Source organism: Ostrinia nubilalis, chromosome 8 (assembly GCF_963855985.1).
Source record: "Ostrinia nubilalis chromosome 8, ilOstNubi1.1, whole genome shotgun sequence".
Lineage (NCBI taxonomy): Eukaryota > Metazoa > Arthropoda > Insecta > Lepidoptera > Crambidae > Ostrinia > Ostrinia nubilalis.
The window spans coordinates 5,712,569-5,739,266 of record NC_087095.1 but is presented as its reverse complement, the minus strand read 5'-3'; the positions used below and the strand labels follow the sequence as shown (position 1 = coordinate 5,739,266).

Below are 26,698 nucleotides of genomic sequence, written 5' to 3'. Positions count from 1 at the left end.
TTGTTATTAGGTAGGTACTTTGAATTCAATAAATAAGTAAGTACATGATGCGTTTTGTTTTTGTTAATTATAAAATAATTAAAAACGTATTAAAAATTTCCCTACTTTCGGGAAAATCGCCTTCACTGTCTACACTCCCCAACAAAATTGACACTAATGACATAATTAAAGATTTTTGCCTCACTCTTGACGAAGCGTTTGTATGAAGACTATCCATCTAGGTTTTATTAATCTAAGCCACCAACACAATGAGCGCGAACGAAAATTGCGACTTTAAGAAAGGGAACTCAGGGAATCCCCGATAATAATTTATTGTCATTTTTCTTAGGTCTCTTTACTCGCTAGCTCGAACAGTGTTGCCTGCACGATGAAATTAAACTCCAAAAACGATACGAGTGGACCATATAATCGTTGTTCCAATGTTTAAGAAAAAAAAGCCTTAATTCTTAAATTCCACTAGATAAATCCACTAGCCACTAAAACCCATATTTGTCCGCTAGTAGGTAAGTCAAAACCACCAGATTTAGTGGAAAATCCACTAAGTTGGCAACACTGTCAGTCTGACAGTGACAGTATTAACGACAATCGACAATCTCTAATAGGAAAAAAAACTAGATTTGTCTATGTTTTTACATTTTATACGTAATTAAAAAATGTTTATAATTAAATATAATTTTAATAACTTTACTTCTTTTTATGAATGTTGATATTTATAAGTATGATTTTGTAATGTAGTGATGTTACCACAGTGTTTTCACTGTGGTTTTCACGTGTTGTTTTAACCTGTGGTGGTTTACTGTCAAACGTGTCAAACTGTCATTGATTTGATGGATTTGTTTGACACTTGTGAAATTATAGGTTAGAAATTGGATTTCATTCAAATTCTTACTTCTATCTACAAAATAACGTGGAAATATTACAAAATAATTCATGTGAAATTATTTTCAAGTCTTAGTGAAAATGTGGACTACTAAAACATTTCTAACCAAAACTAAACGCGGCAACATCTTAAAGGTGAGGTTATGTTTACCTACAAACATTTTGTATTTATCATTTATTTCATTTATATGTGTTTATTCTTTGAGTAAAATATGCTTCAGTCAACCTAATGCTACGGCATTATTAGTTAATATGGCCCAAAAATATTTACTCATATTGAACAGTGCTGATACTCTTACAGATTGTTAGGGAGCATTACCTCCGTGATGATTTGCTTTGTGGCTCAGCTGCGTGTAATGTTTGTCCGCACAAAGACGATGAGTATGTCTTGGAGTCCAACCCTGAGTCCATTTGTGCCTTATTCGACTATCCTCACTATTTAGTACTGGATACTAATGTGGTTCTACACCAAATGGATATCCTAGAAGAGGATGCGCTCTCGAACGTGATAATACTGCAGACAGTGCTTGAAGAGGTCAAGCACCAGAATACGGCAATCTTCCAAAGGCTCTTGGAAGTAATTGGCAACAAAAAGAGGAAGTTTTACTCTTTTGTGAATGAGCATCACAAGTAAGTCAATCTTTATAACATTGTTGTAACTAAATTTTCTTATTTGGAAACAACATTGATAATACAATGAGGGCTATCGTTTTTATACTTAACAGTGGGCACCCCTGGCGATTGACAGGACCTTACTCTACAGTGGCGCCATCTTGACGAGTGCAAATGCGATAGTCCTCCTACCACTTTCGCGCTCACCAGTTGGTGCCACTGTCTTTGCTACTAGCAAGTGACAGGAGCTTACTCTACAGTGGCGCTAACTGGTGAGCGCTAAAACGATAGCCCTCATTGACCTTTAGTTAGATAACATCTTAAACTTTTTTTAAAAAATTGTTTTAAATTTTAAATTTAAACAAAATAAAGTTCACATTATTCAAATTCACTGTTGATATTGTAGAGATACATACATAGAGCGAGGCCCAGGTGAAAAACAAAACGACAGGAATGACCGGGCAATCCGTAAAGCGTCCAGTTGGTACGCCTCACACTTGTCAGCTAACAATGTTGGGGGCAATTTTCCCAAGATTGTGTTGCTAACAGATGATGAATCAAATAGAAAAATTGCACAAGAGGAGGGGATTGTTTGTTGTTCTGGTTGGTATTAATTCCCTTTTCCTATTCAATCAAATCATGGTTTACTTACCTCATGATGATTTAGATTTCCATATTGTCAATTAAATTCAATCCAGTACATAGTTTTTCATCTTAAAAACAAATATAGAAAATGTTCATACGGAAAACTATGTCTCAATAGTCTTATAATCATGAATAGTGTAGAATTATAATGTAGTCAAATGTTTCAACTGAAGTAATATATTTTTATTATTTATGACTCTTTGTTTAGTATTTTATTAACTCACATTTCAGTAAAAGATTACATAGAAAATGTCAATGGCTTTGTGGGACTAGTGGATAAACTCTCCAAGAATGTAATACCAGAGAGTTGCTCCAAAGATGCCCTGTACCCAGCTCACTTGACACCGACCCAAATACACACTGGTATCCGTAACGGGAAACTGTACCAAGGAACATTCCATGCTTCCCGTGACAATTTCCTTGAAGGTACTGTTACTGTCAACGGTTTTGAAAAACCTGTAAGTATGGAACTGTATTTTACCAAGATTTGGCACATCAATTATCAAAGACTAAAATATAAAAAAAACTATCCCTAATAGGGCTATTTATTTGTCTCCTTATCTTTTGATTTTTTTTAAAGATTATTAGCAATTTGTATTGCCCAAATTACTAATAGTCCCGTTAGCCCCTCGTGTTAAGCTAAATGAGCTTATTTTACGAGTGGGCTCACCACAATAGTCGAGCGGCGGTGGGATTAAAATCCGGGTTCCTCGGATCTCGAGTCGGCCACTCCGACCCCTTCACCGTTCGACTATTGTGGCTATGATTCAATTATTAATTATTTATTTTATTTCAAGATTCTGCTGCAAGGTCATATTGGCATTAACAGAGCAGTTGATGGTGACCTGGTGGCTGTTGAAATATTCCCTGAAGAAGAATGGCGCAAACCCAGTGACATAGTCTTGGAAGACAAAGCTGATGACCCTGGGGACTTACTGGAGGAAGAAACTGTACTTTTGAAAACTGCTAAGCCAGTTGATAACAGTAAGGATGAGATCACCCCCACTGGAAAAGTGGTGGGCATCATTAGGAGGAAATGGAGACAGTATTGTGGTATTTTGATGCCTAGTAAATTCCCAGGTTAGTATTTACAGAGGTGTTATCATTTAAGTCTATCAGGCAAAACAAGGCCAAATTTTATTTTATTTTGGACCTTAAGACAAGGAAATGAAGTTCAAAATAAGGTGGGAACTATATTCCCTATTGTATAGTTTACGATTTTATTTTGAACAATAAAGCACATCTAGGTAATGTCCAATTTATTGCCCTGCCTGTTGTCACTTCAACTAGCTAATGTACTGATCTCATAGCTAAGTAAGGGTGGGAGATACAGTCAACCATAAGCTCTGAAAAACCAACGGGAAGCCCTATTTTAATAGTCAGTCATTCTACAGCTTCTGATTGATTTAAAGAAGTTATAAATATTCTAGGTACAGTACCCGGCAATAAATATTGCACATCGACCTTTGGAAAGAGAATCGGTTAATTTCGGCTCGTAGAGCGTTATCTCTGTCGCACACTACCTATACGATTGCCAAAACGTCATTGACAAAACATTATTCAATGAAAATATTGTCCGAACCTTTAGTATTTCTCTTCGACAAATACTTTAACACATTGTGAACCACTTTTCTTTCACGACTATAAAAGTTTTTAGCAATTTAATTCACAAAATCAATTGCACACATTTAAAATAAAGTTTGTTTACACTTTGACAGAACGTCATTGTCAGTTGTTGTTCAAGTGCGAGAGAGATAACGCTCTACGAAACCGAAATTAGCCGATTGTCTCTTTCTAAAGGTCGATGTGCAATATTTATTGCCGGGTATTGTATTGCTTTTTTTCTTGCAGTGGGGACCTGATGTGACGATGATGATAATAATTATTGTTTTCAGGGGCAACTCGCCACCTTTTCACACCAGCTGAGAAGCGCATCCCGAGAGTGCGGATCGAGACTCGCCAGAGCGACATCCTCGCGTCGCAACGCATACTGGTCGCGCTGGACTCCTGGCCACGGAACAGTCGGTACCCGTTGGGGCATTTTGTTAGAGCACTTGGGCCTATTGGTAAGTCTTGTACAAATGTATGTTTGTTTTGTTAATGTCTTACACCAGCTGGCGTAGCTAGGTAACCAGGGCCCTGGGGCAAATAAAAAAATGAGGCCCCACTGGAATCTAAACTGGTTAGGTTTTATCAAGTTTATTAACATGAGCTCACTTACTCCTGATACAGCATTATTTTTTTTAACCATTCTCTTCTCTTCACAATAAAACGCACATGTCCCTATCCGTCAAATTTCCAATACTGCCAACCTACAGAAAGACATTCCCTATGTATAACTTTCGAATTACTTTCTAAACTGAAAGAAAAACGGAGAAATTTTCTAAACTTCAGTTCAATTGAGATTTTCTGGTAAGGCTTCGGGGGCCCTCTGAACTAGAGGGTCCCGCCGGGGCATTGCCCCGCCTTGCCCCTTGGTAGCTACGCCCCTGTGTTCTTTCGAACGTCGTTGTCTCTCTAGCGCCTGCGCAGCGTCGGCGAGGCCTTACCAAATACAGGGTGGTCCTAGTTTACGTTCCAGATCGCACTCTCGGAACAACAATTGTTATTTCTATTCTTTAATTAATGGACCAGAATAAGTGTCTGATAAATAAACATTGTTAGTTCCTTCCTACCTGTGTCTTCGCCTACATGGATGTCTATCACGGAATTTTTTATCGCATGTCTTACAATCAAAATACATTGGCAGTGTCTAAACCTGTTCTGAAACACACTTTACAACTGAAATTTTCATATTTTTCTTGAGAAATGCACTGCTCTGATGCTTCAATGAAGATGAAATTGGCCATGGATCCTAATAACTGAAATTTTCATTCATTTAAAAGGGAGCTGTGTAAGCCATGTCCTACTTAAAGATCTAACATGTTTGTTAACAGTCATAACATAATACAATTTTTCATTGTTTGTGGACCTTAAGACAAGCGAATGAGATTCCAAATATGGTGGGAACTATATTCCCACTGCCTTATAAAGGACTAAACTTTATTGGGCCATTGAAAAAGTGGACAAATAGTATGTTGTACTTTTCAGGTGACAAAGACGCAGAGAACGAAGTGATTCTCCTGGAGCATGACGTGCCTCACGCGAGGTTCAGCGAAGCCGTGCTCAATTGTCTGCCGCCCAACGACTGGACCATACCTGAAGAGGTAGTTAAACGTTAAACTGGAAATATTTCTAAAGGGATGTAACACTATAATCCGGGCCTTTTCAAGGCGAGAGTGAATAGGCACTTACAGGGCAGATATGTTCCATCCTAGACTGCATTTCACTTAACGTAGGTGCGATTGCGGTCAAACACCTACCTTGTTCTGCATAAAAAAAACTTACAATTACGAATATTAATTTAAACACAATAGAATAGAATATAAATAAAGTACCTAAAATTGATTTGTCTCAAAATGTGCCTGTCTAATTGGTCACTGTTTCGTAAGAAATTTTAAATTGATTTATTCCATAGCACTAGGTATAAGTCTTTTCAAAAAATTCCTTGCTGCAGCCACCTATGTATGATATTGAACTTTCTTAAATATTCCAATAATAACCTTATTTTCTTCGTGTAGGAAATAAAAAAACGCGTCGACCTCCGCTCCATTTGCATCTGCTCTGTGGACCCGCCCGGCTGTACGGATATCGATGACGCCTTGCACGCGCGACCCGTAGCGGGCAAGACCGCCGATGGTTTGTCCAAGTACGAGGTCGGCGTCCATATTGCTGACGTCACGTACTTCGTCAGGCCTGAGACGGCGCTTGATAAGGAGGCGGCCTCGAGGTCTACTACGGTGTATTTAGTTGACAGAAGGATTGACATGGTTCCAGGTATGTTTTTGTTCATATTTTGCCTACAACTGCCTTTGTTTATGATGCGTCTAGCATAAGTGAACGTTAGGACTTTTACAGGGCGTAGTCAGCATCAAATATCACCCTAAGTGATAACACAACCTTATTCCAAATCCAATTATAACAAGATGTGTTGCGAACTTTTTGGATACTTTGGGTGTCACGACCTATTTACGTTGAGTGTACATAACTGAGTGAAACTTGTATTACAGGTGAAATAGTTTGCAAATAAAGATGACCTACACTGAGCTGTCCCACCAAACACATTGACATGGGGGCGCCACCATCGTTCAACTTTATAGTTTCCAACCAGGCCAACCCAACCCAAGGGTGGCGCCCCCTTGTCAATGTCACGGGTGGGACAATTCATTGTAGTGGGTCCATACTATCCTACTATAATATTATAAATGCGAAAGTTTGGATGTCTGGATGTCTGTATTTTTGTTACTCTTTCACGCAAAAACTTCTGAACGGATTTTGATGAAACTTTACAGTATTATGGTTTATAACCCAGAATAACATATAGGCTATAATTTATGACGATCTGTGCCAAACGAAATTTAAAGTGGGTGAAACCGCGGGCAAAAGCTAGTGTAGAATAAATGTCAAGTGATGTGTCGCACTGCACAGAATACAATGAATTTACATAACCTCGGTATTAATATTTAATCTGGTAAACACTTCTATATTGCTTTGTAATGAATATTGCAGAAAGTTAAACATAGAGGTACTCTTGGGATGACCTCTGAACTAATGGGCCCATTGTTTTTCTTGGTATGGAAATACAGTTGTTAAGAAACCGTAGGCATTGTGTTTAATAAATCAATTAATATTCATGATTGTTCACTGAGATAAACAGCAAATAAAATTATCTTATTTTGCACAATACTATTTTGTTATTATGGTCACATTTGTCCTCCGTCGCGTTGTCAGTTATCACGTGCGCCAATTTTCTTGCTTCGTCATAATCTCTACTAATATTATAAATGCGAAAGTAACTGTGTCTGTCTGTTATGCTTACACGCATAAACCATTGAACCGATTTTGATAAAAATGTAGAGACAGTTTGAGTCCCAGGATAGGACATAGGAAAGATTTTATCCCGATTTTTTAAACAAGGACGCACACGATAATTTTATTCTGTGACATACAAAATATCTCGCGCGCGGGCTCGGGCAAAAGCTAGTTTTGAATATGGTACATAATAACATGACTTGAAATGTATTTCCATACAAACAATGGAGAAACAGCGTTTTGACAGCTCATCAAAAGTTTGTATCTGTCAATTGACTGATAGTGTCGGATTTCCCAAATAAAATTCATAAAACTCATTTATTTATGCAAATCGTCGGCCGTTTGGTGTAGTGGTTTGAAACGGACTCCGGAGGTAGCGGGTTCGATTCCCGCACAGTACAAACATTTGTGTGTATGAACATATTCGTTTGTATTTGACTGGGTGTTTTCTATGTAATAAGTATGTATTTACAAAAATAAAGTATTTAAGTATGTTTATATCCGTTGTCTAGTACCCATAGTACAAGCTTTGCTTAGTTTGGGGCTAGAAGCGCAGTGTAAAATGTCCAAGGATATTTATTATTTATTTATTTAGGCTTTTAAAAAGCACTTTTACACGTCCCAGTATTAACCCTACCAAAATAAAATGAGATTAGATCATCTTTTGACACTAAAATGTCAATTTATTCCCAGATCTGCTAAGTTCTAACCTCTGCTCCCTGCGCGGGGGTGAAGAAAGGTTGGCCTTCTCTTGCGTTTGGGAGATAGATGAAAACGCCAACGTGCTCTCTACCAAGTTCCACAAGAGTGTTATAAAGGTAACCGAAAATAAGAATAATTATAATGAAGTAGAAATATTTAAATTGACATAAAATTGACATGACATTTAGGCGTTGTTCCATTTTAGACTCTGAATGAACGGTGCGCTAAATAAAGAATAGCTGGAAATACTACTTTCACAGAAAACGTAGGAGTTCGAACTTACTGTATTTTTTTGCAAACTTGTCACAACAATGGCAGGTAATTTTATGTTACATACAAATTACCTGCCATTGTGTATTGCTAAGGATTGCTCTATTCGAATAACGCATTCACAAATTCACAATGGATCTTTACATCCTACCTAATTTCTAAAGTTTATACAATACATTTTTCAGTAATTGTGTGTCAAAAAGTTAGAAAATAAACAATTTTTTTAATCCAGTCTGCAGCAGCGATGACGTACGAAGAAGCGCAGATAGCGATAGACGACAGCGCTCGACAGGACAACATCGCGAGCTCGCTGCGAGTATTGAACGCGCTAGCGAAGAAACTGAAGCGAAAACGTCTCGACAACGGGGCGCTGCTGCTCGCCTCGCCCGAGATTCGGTTCCAGGTTTGTGAGTTTGACATAACATATTTGTAGAATCTTTTTTAACTGTGTGCTAGAGAATATTACTCCACTGATCATCCTGTAATTTCAAATATTTTTTTTATGGTCTTCGAATCGGAAATAGGTGCTGCAAATTCAATTTCATGTTTGCCAAATCTACTGAATACATTGACGTCAAAATTTTTGTATTCGTGAGTAACTTTGTTACAGTGAAAGGATAGGGACCTTGTGTAAATTCTACGCTTTTGACCCTTAACTTATTGAGTATTGAGAAACCCGAAACTTATTGAGTATTGAGCATAAATGAGTATAAAATATCTTTTCACAGGTGGACTCCGAAACCCACGACCCTATAGAAGTGCAAGCGAAGAAGATTGTGGACACCAACTCCATGGTCGAAGAGTTCATGTTGTTAGCCAACGTCAGCGTGGCGGAAAAACTGGCGGCGGAGTTTCCACAGTGCGCGCTACTGAGGCGCCACCCCGCGCCGCCGCCCGCCAACTTCACCGCCTTCCTCAAGGCGGCCGCGCAGCAGGTGAGACGCGACAGTGGACGCTATATCAACGGCGCAGGGCTCATGTTACCGTGACATCGGTGGCGAGGCGGCCGCGCAGCAGGTGAGACGCGACTGTGGACGCTATATCAACGGCGCAGGGCTCATGTTGCCGTGACATCGTTGGCGAGAGCTCGCGGCAGTTCCCGCAGGGCGCGCTACTGAGGCGCCTTCCTCAAGGCGGCCGCGCAGCAGGTGAGACGCGACTGTGGACGCTATATCAACGGCGCAGGGCTCATGTTGCCGTGACGTCGGTGGCGAGGCGGCCGCGCAGCAAGTGAGACGCGACAGTGGACGCTATATCAACGGCGCAGGTCTCATGTTGCCGTGACATCGTTGGCGAGAGCTCGCGGCAGTTCCCGCAGGGCGCGCTACTGAGGCGCCTTCCTCAAGGCGGCCGCGCAGCAGGTGAGACGCGACTGTGGACGCTATATCAACGGCGCAGGGCTCATGTTGCTGTGACATCGGTGGCGAGAGCTCGCGGCAGTTCCCGCAGGGCGCGCTACTGAGGCGCCACCCCGCGCCGCCGCCCGCCAACTTCACCGCCTTCCTCAAGGCGGCTGCGCAGCAGGTGAGACGCGACTGTGACGCTAAGGCAGGGTAGCACGTAACGTAGCATGTAACGTAGCATGTAAACTGGCATGTAACGTAGCATGTAACGTAGAATGTAACGTAGCATGTAATGTAGCATGTAACGTAGCATGTAATCTAGCATGTAACATAGCATGTAACGTAGCATGTGACGTAGCATTTAACTTAGCATGTAACGTAGCATTTAACTTAGCATGTAACGTAGCATGTAATCTAGCATGTAACGTAGCATGTAACGTAGCATGTAACGTAACATGTAACGTAACCAACCTTCAAGTGAGTACGGCTCGTCCACGGTCATCGCGTATCTGGCTGCGAGCTCCTGAATCCTACTGCGAGCCGCCTTTGTGCTCGCAGTGATACCGCCACTCGGCGGGTCGCTGCGATCTCCCGCGAGCAGCTCGCAGCGGGCTCGTGCCTATGTACTCACTTGATACAGTATCTGATGCATTACATGCTACACGGCTAGATGAGTACCCTGCTTACTGAGGCGCCACCCCGCGCCGCCGCCCGCCAACTTCACCGCCTTCCTCAAGGCGGCCGCGCAGCAGGTGAGACGCGACTGTGGACGCTATGTCAACGGCGCAGGGCTCATGTTGCCGTGACGTCGGTGGCGAGGCGGCCGCGCAGCAGATGAGACGCGACTGTGGACGCTATATCAACGGCGCAGGGCTCATGTTGCCGTGACGTCGGTAGCGAGAGCTCGCGGCAGTTCCCGCAGTGCGCGCTACTGAGGCGCCTTCCTCAAGGCGGCCGCGCAGCAGGTGAGACGCGACTGTGACGCTAAGGCAGGGTAGCACGTAACGTAGCATGTAACGTAAAACCAACCTTCAAGTAAGTACGCGCTACTGAGGCGCCTTCCTCAAGGCGGCCGCGCAGCAGGTGAGACGCGACTGTGACGCTAAGGCAGGGTAGCACGTAACGTAGCATGTAACGTAAAACCAACCTTCAAGTAAGTACGCGCTACTGAGGCGCCTTCCTCAAGGCGGCCGCGCAGCAGGTGAGACGCGACTGTGGACGCTATGTCAACGGCGCAGGGCTCATGTTGCCGTGACGTCGGTGGCGAGGCGGCCGCGCAGCAGATGAGACGCGACTGTGGACGCTATATCAACGGCGCAGGGCTCATGTTGCCGTGACGTCGGTAGCGAGAGCTCGCGGCAGTTCCCGCAGTGCGCGCTACTGAGGCGCCTTCCTCAAGGCGGCCGCGCAGCAGGTGAGACGCGACTGTGACGCTAAGGCAGGGTAGCACGTAACGTAGCATGTAACGTAAAACCAACCTTCAAGTAAGTACGCGCTACTGAGGCGCCTTCCTCAAGGCGGCCGCGCAGCAGGTGAGACGCGACTGTGACGCTAAGGCAGGGTAGCACGTAACGTAGCATGTAACGTAAAACCAACCTTCAAGTAAGTACGCGCTACTGAGGCGCCTTCCTCAAGGCGGCCGCGCAGCAGGTGAGACGCGACTGTGACGCTAAGGCAGGGTACTCACCTGCCATGTAGCACGTAACGTAGCATGTAATCTAGCATGTAACGTAGCATGTAACATAGCATGTAATCTAGCATGTAACGTAGCATGTAACGTAGCATGTAACGTAACCAACCTTCAAGTGAGTACGGCTCGTCCACGGTCATCGCGTATCTGGCTGCGAGCTCCTGGATCCTACTGCGAGCCGCCTTTGTGCTCGCAGTGATACCGCCACTCGGCGGGTCGCTGCGATCTCCCGCGAGCAGCTCGCAGCGGGCTCGTGCCTATGTACTCACTTGATACAGTACCTGATACATTACATGCTGCACGGCTAGATGAGTACCCTGCCTACTGAGGCGCCACCCCGCGCCGCCGCCCGCCAACTTCACCGCCTTCCTCAAGGCGGCCGCGCAGCAGGTGAGACGCGACTGTGGACGCTATATCAACGGCGCAGGGCTCATGTTGCCGTGACATCGGTAGCGAGAGCTCGACAGTTCCCGCAGTGCGCGCTAACAGAGTAAATACAAATGAGTAGGTCATCTTCATAGAAACGCACGGGCGCGGTTTGTATGTGAGCGCGCCAATATACGTATGCGGCGCGCACGCACACACAAAATTCGGCGCAACCACGACTGGCTCCCCGCTAATCCCCGCTAAATTTTGTCAGTGTGTGCGTGCGCGCCGCATACGTATATTGGCGCACTAACATACAAACCGCGCTCGGTGCGTTTCTATGAAGATGACCTACTCATTTGTATTTACTCTGGCGCTACTGAGGCGCCACCCCGCGCCGCCGCCCGCCAACTTCAGCGCCTTCCTCAAGGCGGCCGCGCAGCAGGTGAGACGCGACTGTGACGCTAAGGCAGGGTACTCACCTGCCATGTAGCACGTAACGTAAAACCTGGTCCGTGAGCACGTAGAATTTTGTCCAATGACCCCAAGCTACCCATCCTTATCGCTCGCGCGTAATTATATTGCTGTCGCGACTGTGCGACGGGCGCTCGCAGTGAGTGTGCGAGCGCGACAGCAACATAATTACCCGCGAGCGATAGGGATGGGTAGCGTGGGGTCATTGGACGGGATTCTACGTGCTCACGGACCAGGCTTTAGCATGTAACGTAACCAACCTTCAAATAAGTACCAGAGTAAATACAAATGAGTAGGTCATCTTCATAGAAACGCACGGGCGCGTTTTGTATGTGAGCGCGTCAACACGTATGCGGCGCGCACGCACACACGTCGTGGTTGCGCCGAATTTTGACAGTGTGTGCGTGCGCGCCGCATACGTATATTGGCGCGCTTACATACAAACCGCGCTCGGTGCGTTTCTATGAAGATGACCTACTCATTTGTATTTACTCTAAGTACGGCTCGTCCACGGTCATCGCGTATTTGGCTGCGAGCTCTAGAAACCTACTGCGAGCCGCCTTTGTGCTCGCAGTGATACCGCCACTCGGCGTGTCGCTGCGATCTCCCTGCGAACCTCGCGCGAGCAGCTCGCAGCGGGCTCGTGCCTATGTACTCACTTGATACAGTATCTGATACATTACATGCTGCACGGCTAGATGAGTACCCTGCCTACTAAGGCGCCACCCCGCGCCGCCGCCCGCCAACTTCACCGCCTTCCTCAAGGCGGCCGCGCAGCAGGTGAGACGCGACTGTGGACGTTATATCAACGGCGCAGGGCTCATGTTGCCGTGACGTCGGTAGCGAGAGCTCGCGGCAGTTCCCGCAGGGCGCGCTACTGAGGCGCCTTCCTCAAGGCGGCCGCGCAGCAGGTGAGACGCGACAGTGACGCTAAGGCAGGGTAGCACGTAACGTAGCATGTAACGTAACCAACCTTCAAGTAAGTACCAGAGTAAATACAAATGAGTAGGTCATCTTCATAGAAACGCACGGGCGCGGTTTGTATGTGAGCGCGCCAACACGTATACGGCGCGCACGCACACACTGACAAAATTTAGCGGGGATTAGCGGGGAGCCAGTCGTAGTTGCGCCGAATTTTGTCAGTGTGTGCGTGCGCGCCGTATACGTGTTGGCGCGCTCACATACAAACCGCGCTCGGTGCCTTTCTATAAAGATGACCTACTCATTTGTATTTACTCTGGCGCTACTGAGCCGCCAACTTCACCGCCTTCCTCAAGGCGGCCGCGCAGCAGGTGAGCACGCGACTGTGGACGCTATATAAACGGCGCAGGGCTCATGTTGTTGTGACATCGTAGCTACCGGCATTGTTTCAGATGAAACTTGATATTAAAGACATAGCAGAAAGATTAATCTTGCATGGCAACGTCATCCGCGTTCACGCAGCTGTGATACCCAATCAGTTACGCAATGAGTAAGGCCCTTTTCACACGTCCCGGTTGCTGGCTAACCGGCGCCGGCTACCCGGCGTCAAATGTATGGGCATGCCGGATTAATTACGCCGGAACATGTGAAAGCTACGTACCATGCCCATACACTTCACCACCGGGTACCCGGCGCCGGATAGCCGGCAACCGGAACGTGTGAAAAGGCACTAAGGCAGGAATCACATAGACCGGCGCGAGTCGGCGCCAGTCGGCACGCAGCGCAGCGTCCGTTCGTCCAAAAATGCGGTGGAATGCGCGCGTCTGCGCGTGAATCCGCTGGAATACGCTCGGAGCCGACCGGCTTCCGACGCATGCTCGCGCATCCGTCCGGATTAAAATGTCAGTTAATCAGTTGTAAGCAATTACGACTAAGAACTGATAATAAAATACTATTTTCTTTACGGCCGTGTAAGTGCGCTCAATGGGTATCGTCCCTTAGTCGATCTAATGTGGGCGTAGCCTTAAGTAAACTTGTAATTTCAGGGTCGTACAGGTTAATTTCAAAATCAAAATCCTTGTTACAATAAACCTAACACATTTATTAACTTACCAATTTTTAATATCATTTCATATCTTCACAGGGCTTCGAAATAGACGTATCCACCAACAAATCCTTCTCCGCGTCCCTCGACAAAGCGCAAGTACCGGGGCGGCCATTCTTCAACACGCTCCTGCGCATCATGGCGACACGCTGCATGCAGCAAGCGGTGTATTTCTCAAGCGGGACGCGCGCTCACGATGAGTTCTACCACTACGGGCTGGCCTGTCCCATCTATACGCACTTTACATCGCCTATCAGACGGTTAGTAGTAGCACAGAATAATAATAAGTACTACGTACAGAAGTTTTACTTCGCGAAGGTATTCAAAAAATGTATGCTCAATGTCATTAACAATATGGTGTAATTTAGCATGTCTCAAGAGTCAAGCACCATTTTGTTGACAAACGTCAGTGATCGGCACTGCGCCGAAGCTATAGGGCTGACTTCGGTAAAATGATATGACGTGAGGTGCCAAACTGCGGAAAATGGCGGAGGAAATACAGATTTAGCATGAATTATCATAAAAAATATTAACTACCTCTCAGTGTCTTGAGGCAACTTAAAAAAGTACATTCTGTGTTTTTATTATTATTTAGGCAGTTAAATACTGCACAGTATTTAGTACACCATTTTCTTTATTTTCTTCCATCATACACAAGAATACGCGTGCGTGAGTCAATGTTCGCTCGTATGTGAGGCCTTGTCGAATAGTATCCTGTAGGTGGGCCATCGTGCGTGTTTTGTTTTCGATGTAAACTCGCGGAAATGAACAGGCCTGGTAGTAGTTCGTCGGCCGTTTGGTGTTGTGGTTCGAAACGGACTACTATTCCGGAGGTTGCGAGTTCGATTCCCGCATAGTACAAACATTTGTGTGCATGAACATATTTGTTTGTATTGGACTGGGTGTTTTCTATGTATAATATGTATGTATTTACAAAAAAAAAGTATTTAAGTATGTTTATATCCTTGTCTAGTACCCATAGTACAAGCTTTGCTTAGTTTGGAACTAGAAGTGCAGTGTAAAATGTCCAAGGATATTTATTTATTTATTATTTAGTAGTGCATAAGATGTGAAACTTTCGCGTTCCATTTCGACTTAAATAGAAAGACACGGGCCTTAACGCGACATTTATTAATGATTATGTACTCACGTTAGTGGTGCACTTTGAATGGAGATGGATGGAGAGAGTCGTTAATTATTACTAAAATCGTAAGCTTAGTGTAGGCGTACACTGGGCGACACGCGACAGCGACAGCTTGACGACTTGACGCCTGTTCTTGACAATTTCATATATTAACTTGTCGTCGCGATTCCGCGACTCGTCGTGACGTCAAGTCGCGAAGCTGTGAACAAAACATTCTTCAACACGCTCCTGCGCATCATGGCGACACGCTGCATGCAGCAAGCGGTGTATTTCTCAAGCGGGACGCGCGCTCACGATGAGTTCTACCACTACGGGCTGGCCTGTCCCGGGTCTGCGGGTGTCTATGGGCGACGGTAATCACTTACCATCTGGTGATCCGTCTGCTCGTTTGCCTCCTGTCACATAAAAAAAAAAAATCTATACGCACTTCACTTCGCTTATCAGACGGTTAGTAGTAGATCGTCGGCCGTTTGGTGTAGTGGTTCGAAACGGACTACTATTCCGGAGGTTGCGGGTTCGATTCCCGCACAGTACAAACATTTGTGTGCATGAACATATTTGTTTGTATTGGACTGGGTGTTTTCTATGTATAATATGTATGTATTTACAAAAAAAAAGTATTTAAGTATGTTTATATCCTTGTCTAGTACCCATAGTACAAGCTTTGCTTAGTTTGGAACTAGAAGTGCAGTGTAAAATGTCCAAGGATATTTATTTATTTATTATTTAGTAGTGCATAAGATGTTAAACTTTCGCGTTCCATTTCGACTTAAATAGAAAGACACGGGCCTTAACGCGACATTTGTTAATGAGTTACATTATGTACTCGCGTTAGTGGTGCACTTTGAATGGAGATGGATGGAGAGAGTCGTTAATTATTACTAAAATCTTAAGGCTAGGATTTACCGCCTCGATGCCGTGCATTCATTTACCTCAGCCCCCGCACACCTCGCACTGACACTCGCGCTGACACTCGCGCGACGCGATGACGCCACAGTGTAAAAACAAGCCGTAAGTTGGATTAAACCGTAATCTTCAAATAGTGAATAAATAAATAATAAAATTAAATATCCTTCGACATAATATTTTAACACTGCGCCTCTAGTCTCAAACTAAGCAAAGCTTGTACTATGGGATATGAACATACTTAAATAACATAACATAAATAAATACATTCATATTATGGTTAGAAAACACCCAGCCCGAAACAAACATTATTATAATATTCATGCACACAAATTTTTGTCAATCAATAATGTCAAATGAAAGATAATAATATTAAGTCAAACAAATACTTTTTACCGACAAAAATAGTAAATGATCACAAAAATTTAAACTCCATTTTAATACGAAATACTAATGTTATTTTACATTTTGCTATTCTATTTAAGCAAATGACTCTAAATTAATCATTGTAAACCCAGAAATAGTAAACACTCCTCAAAACAACTTGCCTAGAGGTCCTCTTCTGCCCTTTTAGAATTTGTAACTCAGATTCAAGCAGTAAACTTTTAAAATAATTATCAATTAAATAACTGTATCGCCATCTAGTTTTATAATTCAGCATCTTTAAAAATTTGTGAAACATCAGAATTGATGACTCGCCTTATATTCTTTCATCATCAAAAAGTACCTAAAATTATTATCTAATTGTAAATTATGGCAACTACTTCCTCATAATTATTTGAAAATATAAGGCAAAAATGTTTAAGTTTTACAAAACTATGAAGAGCAGATATCTCAAAAACCATACAAGACATTATCGAAAAACTTGACGAAAAAAGTAGTAAATTAAATAAGTTTTCATTTTGTTGCAACAGTCATATCGCTAGGACGCATAGTTATTTATTTAGACAGTTTCTGAGATACAAGCGAAAAACCCAAAAATGGGACCTTCAAAGGCTGCGATCGAGAACTTTTGTCATTCACTTAAGTTACACGTGTTTTATAAGTTCGGCGATTTTTGTTTGTTAGGAAAAATGGATCAAAAAATCAAAATCAAAAATATTTATTCAGTTTAGACCACAAGTGGCACTTATGAACGTCAAAATATAGTAAATATTAAAAAAAGAAAAGGTAGCCCTTATGGGGCACTTTACATGTCTCCTTACCTTTTGGGCCCTACCAGGCATTTTCATTTGCCTTGCTAAGATGCTTAAAGGTTTGGATAGCTTCTGATGTTTATATTGAAACCTTCCTTATAAGCATTCAAAATATATTTTTATTCAGAACAACAAACTAAATTTGTACAGGTATTATATTGAATATTAGTAACTGAAGTATACTTTATGGAATAAATAAATATATTTAGTTAAAAATTGCAAGTTTTACGCCCCTTACTAACACTAAAAATTAATTTATTGACAAAAGTTACCTCGTAAAACCAAAATCAAAATCTAATAAGAATCAGTACTTATGTAGTTCTCAGATTTTGATAAGATTATAGAGTGTTAGCCAACAGAATTCGAAATAATATTTAAATTATAGTAGCATTTAACCTCTAGTAAGTCACATTGACCATTTTTAAAACCTAGTAAGTCCATGCACTTACTATGTTTTAAAATGGTCATTGTAACTTGCTAGGTTTTGATAATGGTTTTTGCAAATTTGGATTCCACTTACTAGGTTTTTAGCAACGCGTTTTTCCGGTTTTAAGCACAATAGAGCGATTTCTGTCTTTACATCCTGTGGAGACCTTAATTCTAAGGTGATTTATGACAAAAAACAAAAATCTGCAACATTTCCCTTACTAGGTTCTTAAATGGTTCAGCCGGGCCAGCGCTTCGAGACAAACATAATATGGTAAGTGCTGAGAAGAAACGCCGGAACAAACTCCGTACGATCAAAGAATTTGAGTCAAGTTTTGCTTATAAAATGAAATGAAAAGTGTTTGAAATGTTAAAAATGGTCTTTGGTGAGTCTGCTGTGAGTGAATCAAGGGTTTACGAGTGGTAAAATCGTATCTAAGAAGACCATCAATGCATAGAAGATGACGAGCGCTCTGAACGCACCAGCATATCAACAACCGATGAAAATGTGAAAGAACAGAAAGAAGTGGTTATGAAACACCTTCGAATCACAATTAGGGAAGATGCTGATGATGTTAGCATATCGCTTGACTCATGCTATGAATATTTTTTGGATTTTTGTCGGTATAAAACACATGGCAAAATTCCTGAATTTTGAGCGAAAGTGGCGGCGAATTTTTGCTAAAACAATACTGTAACAATGTTCCAGTCTCCAAATTTTCCGGAAATGGCTGTGTATGACTAGTTTCTATTTCCGTGAATAAAAATAACTTTAAAGGGTCATCGTTTTACAGACATAAGTGACATTAAACACGCGTCGCCGATCGATGTAAAGGCTATCTCAAAGATCGTTATTTGAAAAGTATTATACGTCCCGTCGTTCCCTATTATACATTAAACACGAGTGTTAGCGCTTCTTCCAATTCTCAAAAAGAATTGGAAGAAGCGCTAACACTCGTGTATAATGTATAATAGGGACTATTTTAAAAGTTTAAATACTAATGTAGATCATTAAATAAATACTTTTCTGAAAAAACTAAAATTCCCGTTATTTTTTGAACACACTATGTACATACATAGGGTTGCCAGGTCCAAAAACACAAAAGCCGGACTATGTGCTTATAGCTTACGAAGTACTATCATCATCGGTTGCCCAACATCCTGATGCGTGCGCTTGATATTATTCCGTAGCTCGGCTTTCTTTCGCATAAAAAGCCTAACAAAAGCCGGACAGGCTGGACAAGACAATATTTGGCCAGACAAGATCGTAAAATGCCAAACATGGCAACTGGCAACCCGATACATATATAAATGATCTCATATTAATCACATTTACCAAACCATAATTATTTCATAATAACCGGTAATTATTCATAATTTTTATCACATTTACCGTAACATGTAAATCAGGAGGACAAGTCATAATAAATATTATTCTTTATTTGACGCTTTCTTTGGAATAGTTAGGTGGCATTTAAAAGAAGGCGAATTAGTATATTAGAACTTTAGAAGCCTTTTAATATTCCCGTGGCTTAGTTTTAACGGTTAGATACCGTGGAAAAATAATAATAATAAACAAATTTATTTCTGTATAAAAACAGCCTAAATATTATTATATCTGATATTTGGAAAATGTACTATGTATCATGATTGAAAATTCTTAGCTTTCTCCAGTAATACTGATATTATTATACTGTGACTCGCCACCCACCAGACAGAGGCGATTTTGTCAAAAATATTGACAAATCGCGAACTGTCACAGGAATAAAACTGACACGCGTCCGTCCTCCGTAAGCGCCACCGCGCGACTGATTGAGATTGTCCAAGCCGTCATGGCCGATTTTTTCACATTTTTTCAACATAGTAACTAAATAAGACGCAATAACAAAAGTTTGAAAAGTTGTCGACCTAGAAAATATAAAGTCCTATCTATTAGTATATATTTTAAGTGTAAAATGTTAAAAATGAGTATATGAGAGTAAAACAAAAAAGCCGTCGACGTACTTCTTTGGGATTTTTTTTTATCGGACAAACTATGCAATATCGTGTTTTGGAAAAGTTGTCGCCCTAGTTAAAGACATTAACTTACTCGTACAATTTTTTGTTTGCTAAAATATCTTTTCATTTAAAAGCTATCTGCAAACAAAATCGGTCAAATATCGACAATTTGGGAAATCATGGCCTTAAGCTTAGTGTAGGCGTACACTGGGCGACACGCGACAGCGACAGCTTGACGACTTGACGCCTATTCTTGACAATTTCATATATTAACTTGTCGTCGCGATTTCGCGACTCTGACGTCAAGTTGCGAAGCTTTAAACAAAATATATGAAATTGTCAACCGCAGCCTGTCGTCGCTTCTAATCTGTCGCCTAATGTACGCCTATACTTAGTAAAAATCACAAGTAACTTATATTTTTTCATACAAACTTTGTCAGTCTATAACTTCTATACCCCATTGATTACGATACGACATTGAGCTTTCTTTAGGGCATTATCAGGCCTGTTCATCTCCGCGAGTTTACATCGAAAACAAAACACGCACGATGGCCCACCTACAGGATACTATTCGGCAAGGCCTCACATACGAGCGAACATTGACTCACGCAGGCGTATTCTTGTGTATTTTTGATTTTGATTTTATTATGGAAGGAAATAAAGAAAATGGTGTACTAAATACTGTGCAGTATTTAACTGCCTAAATAATAATAAAAACACAGAATGTAATTTTTTAAGTTGCCTCAAGACACTGGGAGGTAAATAAGTAGTTAATATTGTCGGCCGTTTGGTGTAGTGGTTCGAAACGGACTACTATTCCGGATAGTCCAGTCATTATAGTAAGTTCACCTCGGAATTCGAGATACCCAGCTGTAAGTCTGTAAATACGTGTATATTGACACCCTAAAAGTTGTCTCAAAACCTACATATGGTAGGGTGTAAGCAACTATTAAATTTCAAGGTCAACGGTCACAAAAATCGGTATTTTGCGCGTTTTTTAGAAATATCTCATTTCCTATGGGTTTTTTGCTATTTGTATTTATCATCAATATTGTAGAATACTAAATTCTCTACAAATTTTGCTTCAAAAATTTTTTTATACGGTGAACCGTTTTCGAGATAGAGGGCGGAGAGTGCGCGGTCACTGCATCACTTCAGGTCAACTTAAGCGCTAATTCCCGTGGGAATTTCGGGAATTCCTTGTTGTAAATAAGCTTTAAGTTTACTAAGGTACCTACATGCCAAATTTCAAGCGTCTAACTTTCGTTAAGCGTTTAGATTTTTCATACAAAAGGATTTTCCCGCTAATTCCTGTTCCCGTGGGAATTCCTAAGTATACTATAACCTGCCCAGGTGTATGAAGAATAATTGTACCAAGTTTCTTTAAAATCCGTCGAGTAGTTTTTGTTTCTATAAGGAACATACAGACGGACAGAATTCTATACATGAAATATATTTTCAAAATAACTATCAGGGGGTGATTAGTGATCGATACTGATGCCAAAAATGCAATCAGTAAAATTTTTGTCTGTCTGTCTGTCCGTCTGTATGTTCCTTATAGAAACAAAAACTACTCGATGGATTTTAACGAAACTTGGTACAATTATTCTTCATACACCTGGGCAGGTTATAGTTTACTTAGGAATTCCCACGGGAACAGGAATTAGCGGGAAAATCCTTTTGTATGAAAAATGTAAACGCTTAACGGAAGTTAGACGCTTGAAATTTGGCATGTAGGTACCTTAGTAAACTTAAAGCTTATTTACAACAAGTAATTACCGAAATTCCCACGGGAATCAGCGGGAAAATCCTTTTGTATGAAAAACCTAAACCGCTTAAGTTGACCTGAAGTGATGCAGTGACCGCGCGTTCTCCGCCCTCTATCTCGAAAACGGTTCACCGTATAAAAAAAAAATTTAAACAAAATTTGTAGAGAATTTAGTATTCTACAATATTGATAATAAATACAAATAGCAAAAAACCCATAGGAAATGAGATATTTCCAAAAAAAGCGCAAAAAACCAATTTTTGTGACCTTTGACCTTAAAATTTAATAGTTGCTTACACCCTACCATATGTAGGTTTTGAGACAACTTTTAGGGTGTCAATATACAAGTATTTACAGACTTACAGCTGGGTATCTCTAATTCCGAGATTCTTACCTAATTTAAGCTTAAATGACTGGACTAGGAGGTAGCGGGTTCGATTCCCGCACAGTACAAACATTGGTGAGCATGAACATATTTGTTTGTATTGGACTGGGTGTTTTCTATGTATAATAAGTATGTATTTAGAAAAAAAAAGTATTTAAGTATGTCTATATCCGTTGTCTAGTACCCATAGTAGGTACAAGCTTTGCTTAGTTTGGGACTAGAAGCGCAGTGTAAAATGTCTAAGGATATTTATTTATTTAAAGGATATTTATTTATTTTTATATATTTTTTATATTATATATCAATCATGTATTTCTTCCGCCATTTTCCGCAGTTTGGCACCTCACGTCACATCATTTTACCGAAGTCAGCCCTATAGCTTCGGCGCAGTGCCGATCACTGACGTTTGTCAACAAAATGGTGCTTGACTCTTGAGACAAGCTAAATTACACCATATTGTTAATGACATTGAGCATATATTTTTTTAAATACCTTCGCGAAGTAAAACTTCTGTACGTAGTACTTATATTATTCTGTGGTATTATGTGCATTATAATGATAATACTGACACCCATTTAGTCCCAATCGATTCTGGGTTTCGGTACATACATAATGGTTATTGAAGAATTTGGCATCCCATTTCAATTTCTTCTCCATGACTTGTCTTTAAAATTTAATTTTAAACATAAATACTTTTTACAGTTATGCCGACGTCATCGTACATCGGCTACTTGCGGCCTGCATAGGGGAAGACATGACACATGCGTCACTACTTGACACCAAGCATGCGGACTCAATATGCGACAACCTTAACTACCGCCATAGACAAGCTCAGTACGCTGGCAGAGCGTCTGTAGCACTCAACACTCACGTAAGTGGACCTTATTATTGGGTGATACGTGTCATTTCAGCTTTTGGATGAATATTTGATGGATACTAAGGCTGGGTTGCACCATCTTATTTCAACTTTGACAAACGTCAAAAAACTGTCAAACTCCATACAAAAAGGACCGGTTATCCTCATAGTTACCGTTAAAGTTAGGTGGTGCAACTCGGCCTAAGCGAGCGGAACTCGACACGTACAAGTTTATAGTCTATCCAACATAGCTTGATTAGAATGACAGCTGTCATCAAAAGTAACGACATAACTTTGTAGTAGCGATCAATGAGAGCTAAATATTGGCGGACAAGAAATAATTCACGTCTGACCTACAAACAATATTTTCGACGACAGTGCTTCCAATAAAAATGATAATTTCGTGTAAATGCAGCGTTAAATTACACCAATAAGTAGTAATTCGAAATTATAAAAAGCAAGCTAGAGTATTAACGACGTCTCTACAAGGTTATCTCGAGTTACAAAATTGTTAGTGTTGGGACATATCGACAAATGTCATAAATTAAAACTATTTTTTAAACATATTTAACAAAAAATGTTTCTAACTAATTTTTTAACATATTTAAGTCAAGTTATACGTTTTTCTAAATGTTCACTATTAAAAACCAAAAAACATTTCATTCTTAAATAATCAAACATCGGAAATCAATCACCGGTAATTTTTTGGGTATTCATAGCACCGTTGCTCTAGAAGAGATGCCCACCGCCCTAGCGAGAGGAAAAAACCACTGAAGAACACTGATGATAATGACTACGACTTATACCTTGATTTTTTAGAATCCAGCAGAGATGTAAACAAACACTTTCATACACAATTACACCATAATCACTTACGTGTTCATAATATCATACACATTATTTAACAAGCCCATGAAACTAACTTTATTTTTACGTTTATACAAGTTTGAAATCAATCTTTGAAACAAATTATTTTAGCAAAATACGTGGACGATGAAAATTTGTGAGACTTGTCAAATTGACTTGACGTTTAAAATCATGTGTTATCTCCATATTGTCTATGACTTGTCTCTGACACATCAGTGCTGTAACCTGTGAGTCATAGACAATAATCTGTAAATTTAATCGATATTATTTTAAGTATTCACTTATTCCGATTACTGATTAATTTTAAATAAAAAATATACGATACTTTGTTTAGTTTTCCAGCGATAATTTCGACAATATTGGAGGTAACGTAAAATTATTTTTCTACTTTTAGTGTATACTTTTTCGGAGTCAGTTTAATTTTTAGTCGGTTTTATTTAAAACGAAATTATTTTACTTTTTTATGCAATTATGCTTACGTATTGTTCCATTGCTTATTTTCCTATATAAGTAAATAAAATAAAAGAAAATAAAAATCTTCTTTGAATTGAAAGCATCTTAAATTACCTCCCTAGCGGAATAGAGCAACAAAGAACTGAGCGAGCGAGATGTCACTAGTAGCAATACTGTCAAACATAACTTTTTGCAACTATTTGAAGTTTAATAACTTTACGGATATCATTGATTGTTTTACTGTCCAGTGTGTTTTTTGATTACATCTGTGCATACAGTTTGTTTCCTCTTCTCGAAAATTTCATAATCAGTTCACATTCAATGTTGCGACTTTCTTGCATATTTTTAGTATTTTGACGATCACCCGGCCATGATACGCAAGTACTACAATAATTTCACTTCGCGATTAACGAGAGGTTTTGTCACATCACTAGTTCACAGACTAAAAATATTTTTATGTCAGTTGGCCATTTTTGATGACATTTCTGCTGATTTCTAAAAAATTAGACTGGTTGTACACCCTTGACATGAATTTTAAATTTTACTGTCTTTAAATTTAAATCATAATTGTCATTTTTATGAATAAAGAAAGATATATGAAGAAAAATTGGGTGCATTTTTTCATATCATTTTTTCGAAAACTTATCGATACATCTATGTAAACCGTACGAAACATACCCATCACTAGTCACATTCGTTTGACAGCCGTCATTCTAATCAAGCTATATTGGATAGACTATAGTATAATATGTAGTTGAATAAGTCTTATTGTGTTGCAAGTAAGGTTTACAATTTAAGCATCTTATTCCAGTCGGGATATTTTATAATTATTAATGTCACGACCTTTTTCCGCCTGTCGTTTATATCGGACGAAGTCGACTAGTGTTCGATTTTATGCGACGTCTAGGTTCTCTCATATTTTACGTCCTTAAATGGTATTCATAGTCATTTATTTCGCATCCTCAGATCCTGTTCAAGAACCGCGTGGAGATTGAAGCGGCTGTAGTATTATCAGTCAAGCGGAACGCGCTGCAAGTCCTTATACCCAAATACGGGCTGGAAGGACCGCTATACCTGCCCGCTGATAGGTTCACATACAACGAGGAGGTAAGTTTGTTCAACTTACACCATAGGTTTGCGAATATCTTACGAAAATTGGGAGAAATAAGGTGAATAGTCTTTATATGGTATGAATTTTGTGCACAGCAAGGGGTCATAAAGCAAACATCACATGGAGTTGATACCTAATTGTTTGCACCTTATGTCACCATGGGTATAAGTTGCTATTAATTCCTTAATGAAGAATGTTCACTAATTTTGTTTTTTAGCTTTCTGTATTCTCTGTTAAAAATAAAAAATATACGTGAAAGAATTATTTCGATACGTTAATTAGTTTCCAAGATATTGAATTTTAAAAGTGCGGGCGGCGGCCGGCCCGCCATTTTATGCGCGTGACGTCATATTACAACGACTGGCTCATATTTGTATGGGTGGAATCTTGCAAACTGAATTAAGACCCACTTCCAGGCAACCGATTAAGCTGAAATTTCGCAAACACATGTGATTTGGATGACCATGCAATATTATGATGACATGGAGCTGATCTGATGATGGAGCTGGAAGGTGGCCATAGGAACTCTATAATAAAACGACTTAAATGCATCGAGTTTGGGCTCGTTCGTTTTGTATTGATGAGTATTTTAATTCTATATAGTAATCGGGGTCTAATGATGGAGCTGGAAGGTAATTCGCAATAAAACGACACAATCGCATCAAGTTTGGGTTTGGTTCAATTTTAATTTCTGTGATGGGTCTGGGTGTTAATATGTTTAATAAGTTTGTATTTACAAAAAAAAAATATTTAAGTATGTTTATATCCGTTTTCTAGTGAGCGGACGCTGTGAATGTACGTCACACGGGGTCACGTGACCGTCGGCGGGACTCAATATTTAAGCGAACTTTGAATGCCTATAAAATCATAACTACTGGGTATTTTTGAATGAAATAAAAACTAATGTATTTGTAAATGTAAAAGCTTAACTGTAACATAGGTTTCAAGTGATTTTGCATACCTAGTAACATTCTCAATTGGACTACCATATTTGCGGTCGCTGGTTGGCGCTACTGGCGAGTGATAGGACCATACAACAGATGCGCCAACTGGGAGAACAAACATAATCTACTACGACCACATTTTTTACTCGCACTTTTTATGTCCCATCCAAACATAGAATAATATCATTTGTCCAGGATATAGCTTTAGATCCGGACTATAATTATAGCACTTATTGCAACTGCAGAAGGTGTCACAGTGTTCAGCTTGATACCGTGGTCTGTAGCCATAGTCTACTAGGTACAAATTAACCTACTTATTTTTCCAGGAACACTTCCAAATCTGCGATGGAATCATTCTAAAAACCTTCGACGAGCTAACGGTGCGTCTCAGCTTAGACAGTACAAACCTACAACACAGAAAACTGGTCTTCCAACTAGTCGAGCCACATATCCCAGGCTTCAGCTACGTGCCAGAACAAGCTATGGACGTTGAAACGAAAGAAGTTGAAACAGAAACAAAAAGTAGCGAAGAGAAAGTGGAAACGAAAAAGAGGAAGGACGCGAAAGACTCTAAAGTTAAGAAGAAGGCTAAGAAGTAATAAATAAGTTGGTATATTTCTTTCTTTTATTTAGACGCCTGTAGTATCGTAGATTTAGTTGTAGTATGCATGGCAGTAGCATAATGTATGTACAGTCAGCGTCAAATACTTCGTGATACCAGGCCTA

General features: G+C 40.6%; 1 protein-coding gene across 1 annotated transcript; it reads left to right on the top strand.

Annotated features, from left to right (window-relative positions):
• Window positions 1–826: 826 nt before the first annotated feature.
• LOC135073818 (exosome complex exonuclease RRP44) lies at window positions 827–26,587 on the top strand. Its single transcript, XM_063968019.1, has 15 exons — window positions 827–1,014; window positions 1,181–1,509; window positions 1,898–2,094; window positions 2,368–2,594; window positions 2,934–3,216; window positions 4,032–4,202; window positions 5,227–5,342; window positions 5,757–6,012; window positions 7,741–7,865; window positions 8,252–8,422; window positions 8,748–8,954; window positions 13,958–14,178; window positions 22,444–22,612; window positions 24,884–25,024; window positions 26,299–26,587. The coding sequence occupies exons 1-15, from the start codon at window positions 961–963 to the stop codon at window positions 26,569–26,571; spliced, it is 2,940 nt and encodes a 979-aa protein (XP_063824089.1). The 5' UTR covers window positions 827–960; the 3' UTR covers window positions 26,572–26,587.
• The last annotated feature ends 111 nt before the right edge of the window (window positions 26,588–26,698 follow it).